This window comes from Microtus oregoni, unplaced genomic scaffold (genome assembly GCF_018167655.1).
Source record: "Microtus oregoni isolate MIOR12 unplaced genomic scaffold, Mior012 000097F_ref0000449, whole genome shotgun sequence".
Taxonomy (NCBI): Eukaryota; Metazoa; Chordata; class Mammalia; order Rodentia; family Cricetidae; genus Microtus; species Microtus oregoni.
Window position 1 is genome coordinate 689,081 of NW_024544710.1, and position 16,580 is coordinate 705,660.

General features: G+C 38.7%; 1 protein-coding gene across 1 annotated transcript in view; it reads left to right on the plus strand.

Moving 5' to 3' along the window:
• The window catches only part of LOC121442858 (palmitoyltransferase ZDHHC15-like), a 122,230-nt gene that overhangs the window by 3,949 nt on the left and 101,701 nt on the right, over positions 1-16,580 (plus strand). The window contains exon 2 of the mRNA XM_041644510.1: positions 13,548-13,574. Within this exon, the coding sequence (XP_041500444.1) occupies positions 13,548-13,574 (27 nt within the window). The remainder of the gene's footprint in view (positions 1-13,547; positions 13,575-16,580) is intronic.

Sequence of the window (16,580 nt, forward strand, 5' to 3'; positions counted from 1 at the left end):
ATCCTCATTCGGATCTTGTTTAGGCAGTCTTATTGATAAGAATGCATGGATGTAACCTCTCTGACGTTTCTAGGACACATAATCTCACATTAAACTTCCTGTTCTCTGGTGCTTCCAGTCTTTCCACTCCCTCTTTTATAATGATCTCTGAGCCTTAAGTGCAGGAATTGAGTTGTAGATATATTAGTTGAGCTATAATTTTTTGATTCCTGCTACTGTTAATCACAAGCTAGAAGACATAGGACAGGTCACCTAATCTCTCTTTTTAAAAAATATTTATTTATTTATTTATTTATTTATTTATTTATTTATTATGTATACAATATTCTGTCTGTGTCTATGCCTGCAGGCCAGAAGAAGGCACCAGATCTCATTACAGATGGTTGCAAGCCACCATGTGGTTGCTGGGAATTGAACTCAGGACCTTTGGAAGAGCAGGCAATGCTCTTAACCGCTGAGCCATCTCTCCAGCCCGCCTAATCTCTTTCAACCTCAGCTGTTTTCATATGCCTCTCACTAGTATGATTGTTAATTCATATCACAAATACTTGCTCAGTACTTAATATATACCAAGCATTGCTATTGCAAAGTTTAAATCATGTGATGTCTGAAAACTATGAACTATATTCACAACACATTATTAGAGTGTATTAGATGCCAACTTACTACATTAATAAGAATATAAAGTATTCTACCTCCTTCAAGAAAAAAAGCTTACTTTTTTGTATTGACCATTAATATGTTCATTTGACTTTTGTATCATATTTTAAAAGCCTTGAAAGTTTTAAGCTTGAAAATAAGACTTGATCTTAAAACCATCACTTTCCCTCTTGGAATTTCAAATAGATAATCATGAAGTATTTACAGCCAGTTCCCCCTAGAAGCTTACATATTTAATAAGAAAGAAAATAATAGTATCCATTTCATTAAGGTAAATGTTATGTGACAAAAGACAATCATTTTAAAGTATTCAGTAATTTACTACATTTATAATGTTGTAAAGCCATTACTTCAATGTTATTCCCAAAGTATTATTGTTATCTCCCCCCAAAACCACATAGGGGACAGAAAGTCCGTTTTCTCTAAGGGTGTGGTACATGGTAGTTCACCAACACAGTCGGTGGCCTCATCGCACCCATGAGTGTATGGGAAGCACAAATTAGAGTCTGTGGATTATTTAATAAAAGGATATTAAATTAGGAGCAATTGGGATGTATTTGGAAGAAGTTAAAGAGAAGTAACTCCCTGTTCCCGTCATTTCCAGTCTCTGTCACAATCACTCCTCTATATTCGAGCTCTGTTTGCCTATCTTATAATATCTCTCTCTCTCTCTCTCTCTCTCTCTCTCTCCCCCCCATCTCCCCCCCCGCGCGCGCGCGCGTGTGTGTGTGTGTGTGTGTGTGTGTATCTGTGTCCGGTTGTATCTGGTTTTTTTCAATTAGCATTATGTTTTCAAAATCCACCTACATTGCAGCATATAACAGTAAACTATTCCTTTAATAGATTAGTAATATTCTACTCTCTGTCTTTGCCAGAGTGTGTCTATGCATCTCTTCAGAGACTTTTGGGATGTTTTCACCTTTTGTCCTGTTCTGAACAAGGCTACTATGAACAGTTGTATGGAAATGATTTTATATACATATGTGTGTGTATTCCAGTTTTTAAAACTATATAACAGAGAGAAAGATGGGAATGATTGAACTGTATTGTAATTTTTGAGGAACCTCTAAGCAGTTTTTCAGTATGATTAAACCATTTTACATTTCTACTAACAATGAAGAGAAAGTGTTTCAGTTTATTGGCATTATCACCAATATTTTTTTCCATTAAAAATGACTACCTTGGTATAAAGTAACACAGTATCTTTTGTGGTTTGATTTGCATTTCCTAAATAAGTAAATATATTGAGAATATTTTAGTCACTTGACCATTTTTATATCTTATTTGAAAAATATCTATAAAGACTGAGCAGGTTGTGTTTATGTATTTAGGAATATACACATACATATGCATGTAACTACAATTAATGAAAAAGGACACAATGAATGAGAACAAGGGATGGGGCATATTTGGAGGAAGGAAAGGGAGGAGGGAAATGATATAATCTCAAAAAATAAAGGAAATATTAAAAAGAAAAATAACTATTGCTTTTTCCCATCTTTTAAAATATGTGTCTTCATTTTTTTCATCTTCTTTCTTTAAAATGTCATAACATGCAAAATGAGTTTCAATATAAAATCTTCATATTGTATATAATTGAACTTTGTGCATCGTCACCTATGTTGCTTGTCTGTGTTGTTTGTCCTCTTTCTCTCCCCCCAAAAGTCCCTCTTCTGCTTTTGTGTCGTGTGTGTGTGTGTGTGTGTGTGAGAGAGAGAGAGAGAGAGAGAGAGATTTATTTCACCTCCCATCACTCCCTTTTCCTTGCTTTCTGATCCCTTCTTCTCTCCTCATGTGCTTCCCTTCTGCTTAAATATAGATATCTTTCTTTTTAAATTCTAGAGTTGACAAAGAAGGGAAAGCGTGCTAATTTTCTGAGTCTGGTTTATTTTGCTTAACATGACAATGATTTCCAATTCTGATGGATTTCTTACAAATTATACAAATTATAAGATTTCATTAATTTTTACAACTGGACAAAACTCCATTTTGTGTATGTACGTATGTGTATTTATCACATTTATCTTCTCATCTGTTCATAAGCATGTAGGCTAATTCCATATTTGGGCTCTTATGAAAACTGCTGCAGTGAGCATGAATGCACAAATATCTGCATGCTATGCCAATACAGATTCTTTTACCTATATGCCCAAGAGTGGTAATGCTGAGTCATATTTTTGAGGCTTTTTATCATTGATTTTTAGTTCCTATACAAAGTAATGCATTTCAGTGTGAAATTTCAGACACACATTTTTGTACTTTGTTCATATTCAGTTTCCCATTGCCTTTCCTTACTCCCCCATCTCCTCCCTCTCCTGTTGGTCCCTTTCATCTCTTCCAAGTAGTCTGTTTTCATGCATTGTGCATGCAAATATGCATACATAATCTATATGCATATATAACTAATTCTACATATGAGAGAAAACTTTGGGTATCTTTTTTTTCCCCACTAATACCTTTGTTTCCCCATTTGGCCCCCTTTCCATACATACTCCCTTTGATTTCCATATCATATATAAGCATAAATAGATAGACATACTGTTAAATGTAGATAGTACATATGAGAGAAATGTGCTTCTTTCTGATTCAGACTTAATTCACTTAATATGATGATTTCAAGTTCCACCAGTTTCTCTGAAAGCAACATCCTTCATTGTTCGTGAGATGTGCTATGAACAGCAATTTTAGTGTGCAGTAAGATCGTTTCAAAAGCAAAGACTCAAAACTAATGTCTGAAATGACACACAAGAATGGGTAGATTAATTCAGATTTTACTTTGGTTCATAAAAGAACTAGACATCTAGACTTAGTATTTCCCATGCTTACACAAATTATTATAGAACACTCCTAAACATTGACTCAAATGGAAATGGAAACACAGTTTCCTGGGGATTTGGGCCCTCTGAATCTTTACCCCATGACAGTAATAACCCCAAACCTAAGAGAATGGCTATTCATGCCTTAGACAGTGGAGGTGGTTTACTCACACCAACTGGTGCTTAGTGACCCAGGTGAGATCAAATGATTGTAGTGTCTCAAGAGTAGAGAAGACTGATTAAACTCAAATCTAAAGAGACAGATGTCCAAAATGTCAAACTTTGGTACACTTTGGCAAAATAATCACACTTCCAGAGGCACAAACAAACAGAGAGACAGACAAACGAGCAAAACCACGCCTGAGATGTAGTACAGGAAGCTAGCGTTGTCATGACAGGTGGCAGGATTTCCTCAGGATCTTACCCATGGTGTTGACTCTGCATGATAGCTTCTTCAGTCACTTTCTCAAAAGTGCTCTTTCCTGGATACCAAGAAAGCCTGTGTCACCTGAACTTCTGAGGCTCTTGTCCTGGCTGAAGCCTACCAAAACTGTTGCCAAAACTCATAGGCTCTGCTTCCTTTTGCTTTCCTGAAAACCAGAAGAAAGAGATTAACAGAGAGCACAAATTTTATTCATGTCTGGACCTGAGGAATCTAGGATAGACATTCCATCTTTGTGATAGCCTCCTTTCCCATTTCTACTCTTTTGAGGAATGTCTGTACTGGTTTCCATAGTGGCTGCACTGGTTTACATCCAACCAGTGATGTATGCAGTTTTTTCCCCCAGAATCCTTGCAAGCATTTCCTTCCTTGGTAATAACCATTATGCTGGGAGTCAGATGGAATCACAAAGTGGCTTTAATTTACATTTCTGTGGAGGTTAAAATATTTGGACACTTTAAAAATATTTATTGATCGTTTTTTGTATTTATTGTTTTGAAAACTATGTGTTAAATTTTCTGGCTCGTTTGTTGATTGGTTGATTGCATTATTTGGAGTTTTTGAGTTTGGCCTTGAACTCAGAGATCTGTACCCGACTGATCTTTAATCCCAAGTGTGGGATTAAAGGCATGCACCACCATATACCCGGCTGTAGCTGTCTTTTCATATGGTTAGTGTTTTCCTCGGTGCTTTACATTTTTGAAGCTCTTGTGAATGGAGTTTTTTCCTGATTTTGGTCTTACCAGGTTAATTTCATTGAGAAAAGCTGCTGATGGACTGGAGAGGTATCTCTGTTGGTAAAGTGCTTGTTGCATAAGCCTGAAAAAGTTCAGCCACCATAATCCACAAAGAAATCTGAGCAGAGTGATGCACATCTGTATTCACTACTGTGGACACAGTGACGGGCAGGTCCTTGGGGGCTGACTGGCCAACTATTCGAGCCTGCCTAGTGAGCTCAAGGGCAATGAGAGGATCCTGCCTCAACAAAAAAGCAAGGTGGATAGTAACAGCACCTGAGGTTGATCACTGTCCTTCACACACATGCATGAATACACACATAAAATTCTCTCTCTCTCTCTCTCTCTCTCTCTCTCTCTCTCACATACACACACACAAAAAAAAAAGAAAAGAAAAAAGAAAAGCTACAGTCTGTATATGTTGACTTTAGGTCCTGTTACTTTGCTGAAAATATCATATGTATGAGTTTTCTAGTGGAGTTTTTAAGGTCTTTAAGTATAGTTTCATGTGGTTTCAAGCTGAGATAATTTGCTTTTTTTCCTATTTGTATCTCTTTTATTCTTGTTCTTGCCTTATTGTTCTGTCTAAGAATTCAAGCACAATGTTAACTAAGAGTGGAGAAAATGGGTACTCTTCTCATTTTAAAAGAAACGCTTTCAAATTTTCCCACAATTAGTATTACATTGGCTATGGGTTTGTTGTATATAGCCTCTATTATACTGAGGCACATCCCTTCTATGCATATATTTCCGGGGGCTATCATGAAGGCACATTGAATTTGTGAAAGGCCTTTTCATCTATTGATATGATTATGTTATTTCTGTCCCTGAGTGTGTTTATGCTCTGTATTACTCTTATTATCTTGCATATGTTGCATCATCCCTTTATTCTATTAAGAATTTTTGTGTTATTTGTTCATTATGTAAATTTAGTGTGTGGAGGGTAGAGTGGGTGAGGGAAGAGACAGAGAACACATCTAGTTTTGTTACTAAGGTAATACTGGCTTCACATAATGAGGTTGAGAATGGTTGTGTTTCTCATTTTCCTATTTTATGGAATAGTTTGAGCATCATTTTTAATAGTTGATAGTTCATCTTTAAAGATCTGGCAGAATGTGGTGGTAAATCTGCCTTATTCTGTACTTTTCTTTCTTAGAAGACTCTATTATTATTTTAATCTCTTCTTATTCTAGATATTTGCATTCTTTATATATTATTTTATTAAAAATTAGGACTCAGAGAGTTTGGTTTCATTGTGACATTTTCACAAGTATGTCATTATACTGTATTTGACCCTTAGCCACCCTCCCCAGTTCTCAATCTTTTACTCTTGTTTGGTCACTTACCCACAAAATAGTCCCTCCTTTTGCTTTCATGTCACATCTATACCTCATTACATGCTACTGTTTGATCTCTTTAGACTTCACCATCTTCTCTCATTCTACTTTATCCCCCATATATGTTGTTGTTCTTGTTTTCTTAAGACAGGATATTATTATGTAGCTGTGGTTGTCCTAGAACTCACTATACATACTAGACTGTTCTCAAACTCACAGAGATCCACCTACCTCAGCCTCCTAAAAGCTGGGATAAAAGGAGTGTGCCACTATGCCCAGCTTTCACATATATAGGTATATAGGAGTTCAAATCTATATTCTGCATGTAAGAGAAAATAAGCAACATTTGTCTTTCTAAGTTGGCTTGTTTCATGGAACATAATCAACTCCAGTTCATCCATTTCCTATGAATATTTGTTTTTATTTTCTTTATACCTATTTGTTTTCCATTTATCTGTTGATGGCACCTCTGCAAGTCAGATTCTCCTCCTTCTATGGAATCTGTTATTTCCTGTTGAGTTGCTTGCTCCTTAATGACTTACTAACTGTATTTTTTACCTTTCTATTACTGTGAAAAACACCATGTCGAAGGCAACTTAGAAGGAAAGGTAAATTTGGGCTTATGGTGCCATAGGTATGAGCGTCACTCATGGTGGGCAACATGGCAGCAAGCACAGGCATGGTGGCAGGAGCAGAATACCAAGAGTCCACAGTTTGATCCACAGTAAGGAAGTAGAACAAGTGAGCTGCAAATCGTACAAGGCATTTAACTCTCAAAGTGCACTCCCAGTGCCATTCTTCCTCCAATCAGGTCACCTCTTCTAAGGGTCTCCAAACACTACCACCAACTTGGGGACCAGGTATTCAAAAGCCTGAAACTACTGGGTACATTCAAATCATCACACTAACCTATAGTTTAAAGACTATATTCTTTGCCAGCCATGGTCTATCCAAGTCTCTGTTCCTTAAATAGTGTTCAGCTTGTGGTGTAGGGGTTTCTACAAAAGCTTACAGCCAGCATGGAAATGACCTATGAGAAACAAAACGGAAATCTGGTTCATTGTGACTTAGGTAACTGTAATGGTTCGAACTTCTAAAGTCGGACACTAGGCAGTGTGTTTTAGCCATATTTAAATGATAATTGACTGAATCCTGTGTGTACAACAAAGTTTAAGACTTGTTTACATTGGAACTCATGAAACTTTGAAAGTGCATATGGCTTCTTCCATAAAGATGGGTTCTGTTAAGTCAGAAACAATGCTCAAGAGTCTAGAGAGAATGAGTGAGGTAAACGCAAAGCCTGTGGGAGTCAGGAGTGACCTGACCCTAGGATAGCACAGAGGTTACCTAGGCTATTGTAAAGCGCAAGTGACGCTTTATGGACTGAGAAGCAATTCTCAAGGTCTAAGGGAAGAAGAGTCTTTGGGATAATAGTCTTTGGGATACAGGTGTGGTCTGGTCCTACAGATAGTGGACTGAGAAACAATGCTCAAGGTCTAGGGAGAAAATTTGGGAGAAACAAACATAATAGTCTGGAGTACATAATAGCCTGGCCCTACAGATAGCAAAAGATTAGCAGGTCATAAACTACATCCTTCCCCAGCATTCCATGTGGAACACAGACAAACATCTACTTCCTTTGAAGAGATAAGCCTGTGGTTTAAATTTTCTGGTTTTCCTAGTGCTTATTTATGTACACAAGGACTTTGTACTCTCTACATATTTCATGGATGCTTCAAGTAAAATATATGTGTAAAAGTATAATGTCTCAGTCTTTGCAGATTGGCTTTGTGTTGGAATTTCCTTTAGTCGTCGTTAAATAGGCTGTTTACAACTATACCTAAGCCACCTCTTCCTGTTTTTCCATTTCCGAAGTCCACCTAGAAGTAAAATCTTGGAGTTTTTGCAGCCTTTTAAGAAGAGGCATCACATTTTTGAATGTCTGCACGCCCCTCTCAGTTCCCGGTGCGCATGGTCGCACTTAATTATCCTCCTTCCACCAGCTGTCAGTTTGGTCGACCTTCTCTTGAGCAAGCGTGGAAAAGACCGAAGTCTATGGATGAGACTGTGTACACAGAAGGATGAGTGAGGACAGTGAGTTCTCCAGATGGAGCACGGCCAGCTTTACTGCAGGATTCAATATGTAATGGGATTAGTTTAGATGAGCCACACGCAGAAGGCAGAAGTCAAATACGGGTTGAAAGCTGCACATTAGCATAGCGCAGTTCACCACAGGAAAAACGACGAGGAGAAAGAAGAGCGTGGGGAGCGGGAGCAGCAGCAGAAAGGTGAACAATGGCCACCAGCCGAGAAAAGGAGTGAGCTCAGCATTACAAACACTTGAAAATGCAGAAGAGAAGACATTCGGACGGGAGCTTGACAGTGAACTTGATTTCAAAAGTATTTTTACACCTGAAATTCTTTAAAGAACCAATCAATATAAGGGAAAAATCCTTTCTTGCAAATTTTCCAGTTAAGAGTTACAAACTTTTGAGGGGAAAATACCGTATTTTAAAAGATCTTGACACTTATTTTCACAGGACTGAGTTTTTTTAGAAAGAGACTAAGACATTCTAGTCATAATTGAAATGAGGGTGTTGTAAGAGTCATCTCAAACTTTTGCAAAATGAATCTCTTATGAGGAATCACTCGAATAAATGTACAGTTAGCAAATTCAATGACGAATTTGCCATGCATGGTTATAGAATGATGTGGTTAGACAAGTTTATAACTGCGTTTCTTCAAATTTCAGTTGACTACTAGGAAAGGAGAGGACTGGAGTTAGCATCGAACAGCTTTTTGTTCTCATTTCTCTTCCATACTTACTGATTGTTTGTAACTGAACATGAAGACAAATTTCAAAAAGTGGAGTACATGGGGCTTAATGGGATAATCAACAAATGTGGTCGAGAGAGCATGGAAGAAACTCTGTGTTATGGCTGCCAAATAGAAACATAACAATAGTGGTGATATTTAAAGTTTTAGAAGGAAACAAAGCTAAAAAGCACAAGTGAAATTAATTTTTAATTAATATTTTATTAAATATTTAATTTGAATTTATTTAATCTAATATATGAAAACATTTCCACTTCAGCATATTATCCATATACAATTATTAAAAAGATTTTTTTTATTCTTTCTTGTATTTCATTTTCTGAAGCTAGTGTCTTTTTATTGAAAAATAATTTTTCTGAAAATGTGTTTGGATCGGTTTCTTTTTCTCCAACTTCTCCCAGAATTTCTCTACATTTTTATCCCTCCCCTCCCCTTTCTTTCAAACAGAAAAACTACAAACAAATCAGAATTAACAAAAAAAAGAAAATAGAAGCACAACAACAACACACACACACACACACACACACACACCAAAATCCATAAAAAATAAAAACACAAAATTGGAAAGCATACAAGCAAGAGAACAACCAGACAAAAATGCTATTGAGTTCATTTTGTTTTCGCCATCTACTTCCTTCTGCATGTGGATTTTATGATCTAATCTCATTACATGGTAATTGTCTTACAGTTAGTTAAAGCTGCCTGTGCTCCATTTGCTGTATATAAATTGTCTCATTCCAGTACCAACAAGTGAGCTTCTCTCACCCGTCGTCTTGTAGTATGGCCAAAAAAATGAGAAGTAGGGCCTCCGATTAACTTAAAAGCAATTATGCATAAAGAATTTATAAATCTGTTTACCTGGACGGAAACAAAACATATCATATACATGCACCAAACATTACATGGTACCTCACTAATAAGTACAGCTTTATTTATGAGTTTCACTTAACGATAAGTAAGTAAATGAGAACAAGAGCAATCCACCTGTTGTATCAAAGAACAGTTAATCGTCATTAGTATTAGTCTCCAGGCAACTCATCTCTTACTTACTTCATTCTTTAAGATTTTCACATTTTTAGGATGTCTTTGTATATGTGTGTGTTTGTGTGTGTGAACACTCATGAACATATGTGTGCATGTACCCACGAAGGCTAGAATCCCCCTGGAACTGGTGTTATAGGCCCCTCCAGGTCCTCCTGTGTCCCTTTCCCATACTCCCTACAATTCATGACCTTTTTGATAATTATTGCTGTTGTGTACACCAAAAGCAAAGCAAAACAAAAAGTTGTTGTGGAATATTATTTTAAAATTTGTTACATTTGTTTATGTTGTGCAGCATTTGTTTAATGATGCAAAGATGTGTTGCATTCTTTTATGTTGCATTTGTTTAACTCTGTGAAACTGTTACTTTGTTTGTCTAAAACACCTGATTGATCTAATAAAGAGCTGAACAGCCAGTAGCTAGGCAGGAGAGAGAAATAGGTGGGACTGCCAGGTAGAGAGAATAAATAGGAGAAAGAGAAACAAAAGGAGCGGGAAAGGGAGAAGGAAAGGAACAGCCACATAGCCACACAGCTAGCCACGGAGTAAGAAGTAAAGAAAGGTATATAGACTAGAGAAAGGTAAAAGCTCAGAGGCAAAAGGTAGACGGGATAATTTAAGAAAAGCTGGTTAGAAATAAGCCAGGCATTCACGAGTAAGTATAAGTCTCTGTGTATTTATTTGAGAGTTCTGTGGCAAGTCCCCAAAGATCAAAGTGTAAAAACAAAAAAGAACCAACTACAAATAATGAGTCTAGTTAGTGTTGCCCACATGTACAAGTGTATGGTTAGAAGTGACCACTTAGGATTGGGAAATTTGTTACCGGGGGCTCATCTCTGAGGAAAACTAATTCTCTCTCCTGGAGCAGCTGTTGACTGCCTGGGGCTCTTCATCTAGATGTGCAACAGCCTTGTGAAAATTTCCTGTATCCTCATTTCCATGTCCACTGTGAAGGTCCTATGCAACCATATTTAGAGTATATGGGTGCAGCACCCCAGTCATGTCAGGAAGACTAGCTCTCCCTGCAGTTGCTCTGGTCCTCAAGTCTTACACTCTTTGTGCCCCCTCTTCTACAATGATCCCCAAACTTTAGTTGTAGGGGTTGTGTTGTAGATATTCCAGTTGGGTGTAGGCATAAAACAGTCAGTTGCTCTCTGCTCTTTGGTCAGGTGTGGATCTTTGAGGCACCCTCCCCCCCCCACTGATAAAAGATGCTTCTTTGATAAGGGCTGGAGGTACATTTATCTTTGAGTAGAAATCTAAATATTGAAGCTGGATTGATTATTCTAAAAATGATAGTAGTAGGTTATTTCTTTGGATTATGACTTCTGCAAGCACAGGCTCTTGACTGGGTTTACAGGAACAGAAATTAGCTACCTCCTCCGGAATGGGTCTCAAGTCCAATTAGACAACTGTTTTGTAGTCCTCAGACCTGACTGCCACTTTTGCACTATTGGGAAATCCTGTCAGTTCAGTTGTTATTGTGGTTCTTGGGTTGACAACTGGGTCAGACTCTTAATAACTTTTCTCCCTAGGCAGCTTGCATAGCACCTTTGGATACATTGAGAACTAGCCATTAAGAGAGGAGGCTTCCAAGTCTGGACTGTAACCAAAGTGCATGGTGTCTTCATCAATAGGGCCATGCCTTCAAGTTGTGGGAGGTAATCAGGGGGAATGGAAATAACCTATATTGTTTTGATGGATCTCCTGGCCCTGGGGGGATTTTTGTTAGATACTCTGTGGCTCTTGGGAGAGCATTCTCACTCCCATGTTGGGTAACTCTTTTTCAATATATCCTATACTGCCTCCCGAGTGCTGGGATTAAAGGCGTGCACCACCACTGCCCAACATATAATGCATTTTAAATAAGCTTATAAAATAATGTGTTTTCTTACGGGTTTTTCAAACATTCTTAGTGTTCTTTATCTCTCCTTCCTCCCTTTCCCTCTGCATTACCCATCCTTACTGCCTCAAGCCCCTCCCCGTTTTCTCTTTGCACCTTTCCCAGCGCCTGTGCTTCACTAGTCCCCTCTCTAGTACTCCTCCTCCCTTCCTCAGTGGTCTTTTTCTACTTTCTTGACTTTTTGTTACTCAAGTTATATATGCAAATCTGAAGATTCAGAACTAGTAACAAGAATTAAAAGAGAGCATGCAGTAAGTATTTGTCTCTCTGCTTCTGGGTTACCTCACTCAGCATATTTTTTCCAGTTCCTTCCATTTGCCTGCAAATTTCATGATTTCATTTTTCTTTTCAGCTGAATAGAATTCTATATCATATCTGAACAAACCCACATATTAAGAGAAAAGAAGAAATCAAGTTATTGGATTTTTAACACAGACCAAATGTATCATTTAAAAAAAACTCAAATGTTCATTCAAAGAATAACTTTAAAACCATAAGCTTGTATGTAAAAAGAAGGAAAAAGTATGACTAATGAAAGGCCTGAAGAAATAGCATCTAAAATATGTTCTCGCTCACTGTTTTGACTCCATCCCCCATTTCTCTCACTCTTAACTGTTCTGACCAAAAATGATTTAAGACTGGAATTCTGCTTGCCTTATCATCAAGTACACACAGATGGTGATGATAAAAACAGATATGTCCCATTTGTATGATGGTGTTTTAAACAGGAGTGATACATAACTCACAGTAAACCTGCAAGAGATGACTGGAGGAGCTAGATGTAGTATATGGGGAAGTCTCTGGAGACTAGAATCTAGTCCCAACTCTACTGCTTTCAGAACAGTGGTCAATGAATCATAAGCTAGTTGACATTCTATTGTAAACAGACTTTTTATTAGGTGACTTTTGCCCAGTGGTAGCTTACCTAAATATTCTAAGGATGTAGAAGATAGGTGTCTTATGGTTTCCATTGCTGTGATAAAGTACCATGACCAAAAATCAACTTATGGATGCAAGGGTTTATTTTATCTTATAGCTCGTCATGCATTGCTGAGGGAAATTTGGACAAGAAACTGGAGGCAGAAGCTGATGCAGAGGCCATGGAGGAGTGATTCTTACTGGCTTGCTCATCATGGTTTGCTCAGTCTGCTTTCTTATAACAACCAGTTGTAGGACTACCAGCCCGAGGATGGCACCACCAACAAAGGCCGGGGCATTCCACCACCAATCAATAATTAAGAAAATGCCCTACAGGCTTGTATACTGCCATATATTATGGAGGTATTTTCTCAATTGAGAGTCCCTCTTCCCAAATGACTTTCGTTTATGCCACGGTGACATAAAACTATCCAGCACAGTAGGTCATGCAAGCTAAGCTATGAGATTCAATAAGTTAGATATATTAAAATACTTTTCTTGCCCTTTCTTTCTTTCCACATCGCCCTTCAACTCACTTTGTAGCTGCAGATGATCTCTACTGTCAGCCAACTCCTCCTCCTACCACCTCCCAAGTTCTGAGTTTGCAAGCATGCAACACCATTCTCAGTTTTATGTGGTGCTGGGGAGCGAAAGGAAGCTAGGCACACATTTTACCAGTTGGCCTATATCCCTAGCAGAGGACTTTCAGGTTAATGATATTTTTCATAGTGGGTTAACTGGGATATAGCTTCGTCATCAATTTCACTAATTTTTATCTCTCTCTCTCTCTCTCTCTCTCTCTCTCTCTCTCTCTCCCCTGTCCTCTCTTCTATCTCCCATTTTCTTTTCTGTCCACAGTTACTGTTTTGAGCCCAGTAGAAAAAGGTAAGTGTGTATTGTGAACTGTGTTGGTTAGAAATGTATTATGTATCCTTTTCTTTTTAAAAAAGTGAATTATATAAAGTCTATAAACTGAGGAACTTTAACAAAAATATACTTGGTTTATTAGAACAATTAGGGTGATTTATTAAATGAAGCTTACTCAGAAATAGAGCAAATCATATTTTTTTGGTGGCCCTTTTGGCTATAAGATAGCAATTAGAAATGATATTCATCGTGAGATGGACACAGGTAATCACATTATCTTCCACAGTGACTCCTAAGCTCTCCCTTGTTCTGCCATTATTGTTCTAGATACCTGACCTTTCTTCCCAACCCATCCCCTCTTTAAGATATAGAGTGAGGATCCCACAGACCTTGACCATCGCAGCTCCTGTATATTTTTGTGCTCCTCTCCAGATCATCACCCTCTTAGCTTGATCTACATACATTTTTTAAAAACACTGAGGCACTTTGCATTTAAAATGTGTAAGCGAATCATAAGTCTCCATGAACAATTAGCTCTATATTATTTTATAAGTAAGATCCAGAGTATATATAGTGTAGTTTACAGTGTCACTTTTAATTCTCATTTCATGAGAGTTTGTTGTTAGAATTCATGGACCTTCCCAGCATTCAAGATCTGCTGTGTTACCATTCTGCTTTTTATTGGTCATTTAACATGAATAACAGAGCAGTAGGAATGGGAGACAATGGATAATAGTACTTAAAAGTGTGGGCTCTAGAGCCAGATTGAATTTACAGCTTGGTTCTTTTTTTTCTTTTTTTTTTTTTAATAATTTTTTTATTAAGAAAAGAAGAAAAAAAAACATAAACAAAAAACAAGTTTCCACCTCCTCCCAGCCTCCCATCTCCCTCCCCCTCCTCCCACCCTTCTCCCCCTCCTCCCACCCTTCTACCCCTCCCCCCACTCCTCTCCCCCTCCCTCTCCAGTCCACAGAGCAGTCCAGGTTCCCTGCCCTGTGGCAAGTCCTAGGTCCTCCCCCCTCCGTCCATATCTAGGAAGGTGAACATCCAAACTGGCTAGGCTTCCACAAAGCCAGCACATTAAGTAGGATCAAAACCCCGTGCCATTGTCCTTGGCGTCTCATCAGCCCTCATTGTTCGCCATGTTCAGAGAGTCTGGCTTTATCCCATGCTTTTTCAGTCACAGTCCAGCTGGCCTTGGTGAGCTCCCAGTAGATCAGCTCCACTGTCTCAGTGGGTGGGTGCACGCCTCGTGGTCCCGACTTCTTTGCTCATGTTCTCCCTCCTTCTGCTCCTCATTGGGACCTTGGGAGCTCAGTCCAGTGCTCCAGTGTGGGTCTCTGCCTCTGTCTCCATCCATCACCAGATGAAGGTTCTATGATGATATGCAAGATATTCGTCAGTATTGCTCTCGGATAGGGTCATTTCAGGTTCCCAATCCTCAGCTACCCAAGGAACTAACTGGGAACCTCATGTTGGGCACTTGGGAGCCCCTCTAGGGTCAAATCTCTTGCTCACCCTAAAGTGGTTCCCTTAACTAAGAATTGTGGTTCCGTGCTCCCCTATCCACCTTTCCTTTATCCCAATTCTCCTGATTCCCCAAGTCCCCCCTCCTTCCCTTCTACCTTTTCTCTCCCCATCTCCCCTTACCCCCATCCCACCCCACCCCCAAAATCCTAATTTTCTCCCCGGCAATTGGGTCTACTTCCCTTAGCCAAGAGGATAACTATATGTTTTTCCTTGGGTTCACCTTCTTACTTAGCTTCTTTAGGTTCACCTATTGTAGACTCCGTGGCCCTAATTTATGGCTAGAAACCAATTATGAGTGAGTACATCCCATGTTCATCTTTTTGGGTCTGGGACACCTCACTCAGGATAGTGTTTTCTATTTCCATCCATTTGCCTGCAAAATTCGAGAAGTCATTGTTTTTTACCGCAGCGTAGTACTCTAGCGTGTATATATTCCATACTTTCTTCATCCATTCTTCCATTGAAGGGCATCTAGGTTGTTTCCAGGTTCTGGCTATTACAAATAATACTGCTATGAACATAGTTGAACAAATGCTTTTGTCATATGATAGAGCATCTCTTGGGTATATTCCCAGGAGTGGTATTGCTGGGTCCAGGGGTAAGTTGATCCCGAATTTCCTGAGAAACCGAAACACTGACTTCCACAGTGGTTGCACAAGATGGCATTCCCACCAGCAATGGATGAGGGTACCCGTTCCTCCACAGCCTCTCCAGCAAAGGTTATCCTTGGTGTTTTTGACTTTAGCCATTCTGACAGGTGTAAGATGATATCTCAAAGTTGTTTTGATTTGCATTTCCCTGATTGCTAAGGAAGTTGAGCACGACTTTAAGTGTCTTTTGGCCATTTGAACTTCCTCTGCTGAGAATTCTCTGTTCAGTTCAGTGCCCCATTTTTTAATTGGGTTAATTAGCATTTTAAAGTCTAGTTTCTTGAGTTCTCTATATATTTTGGAGATCAGACCTTTGTCTGTTGTGGGGTTGGTGAAGATCTTCTCCCAATCAGTAGGTTGCCTTTGTGTCTTATTGACTATGTCCTTTGCTTTACAGAAGCTTCTCAGTTTAAGTAGGTCCCATTTATTCAGTGTTGCCCTTAATGTCTGTGCTTCTGGGGTTATACATAGGAAGCGATCTCCTGTGCCCAGCTCCTGTAGGGTACTTCCCACTTTCTCTTCTATCAGGTTCAGTGTGTTCGGGCTGATATTGAGGTCTTTAATCCATTTGGACTTGAGTTTTGTGCATGGTGATAGATAAGGGTCTATTTTCATTCTTCTACAAGATGACATCCAGTTGTGCCAGCACCATTTGTTGAAGATGCTTTCTTTCTTCCATTTTATACTTTTAGCTCCTTTATCGAAAATCAGGTGTTCATAGGTTTGTGGGATAAAATTCGGGTCTTCTATACAATTCCATTGGTCGACTTCTCTGTTTTTATGCCAGTACCACACTGTTTTCATTACTGTAGCTCTGTAATAGAGTTTGAAGTCAGGGATGGTA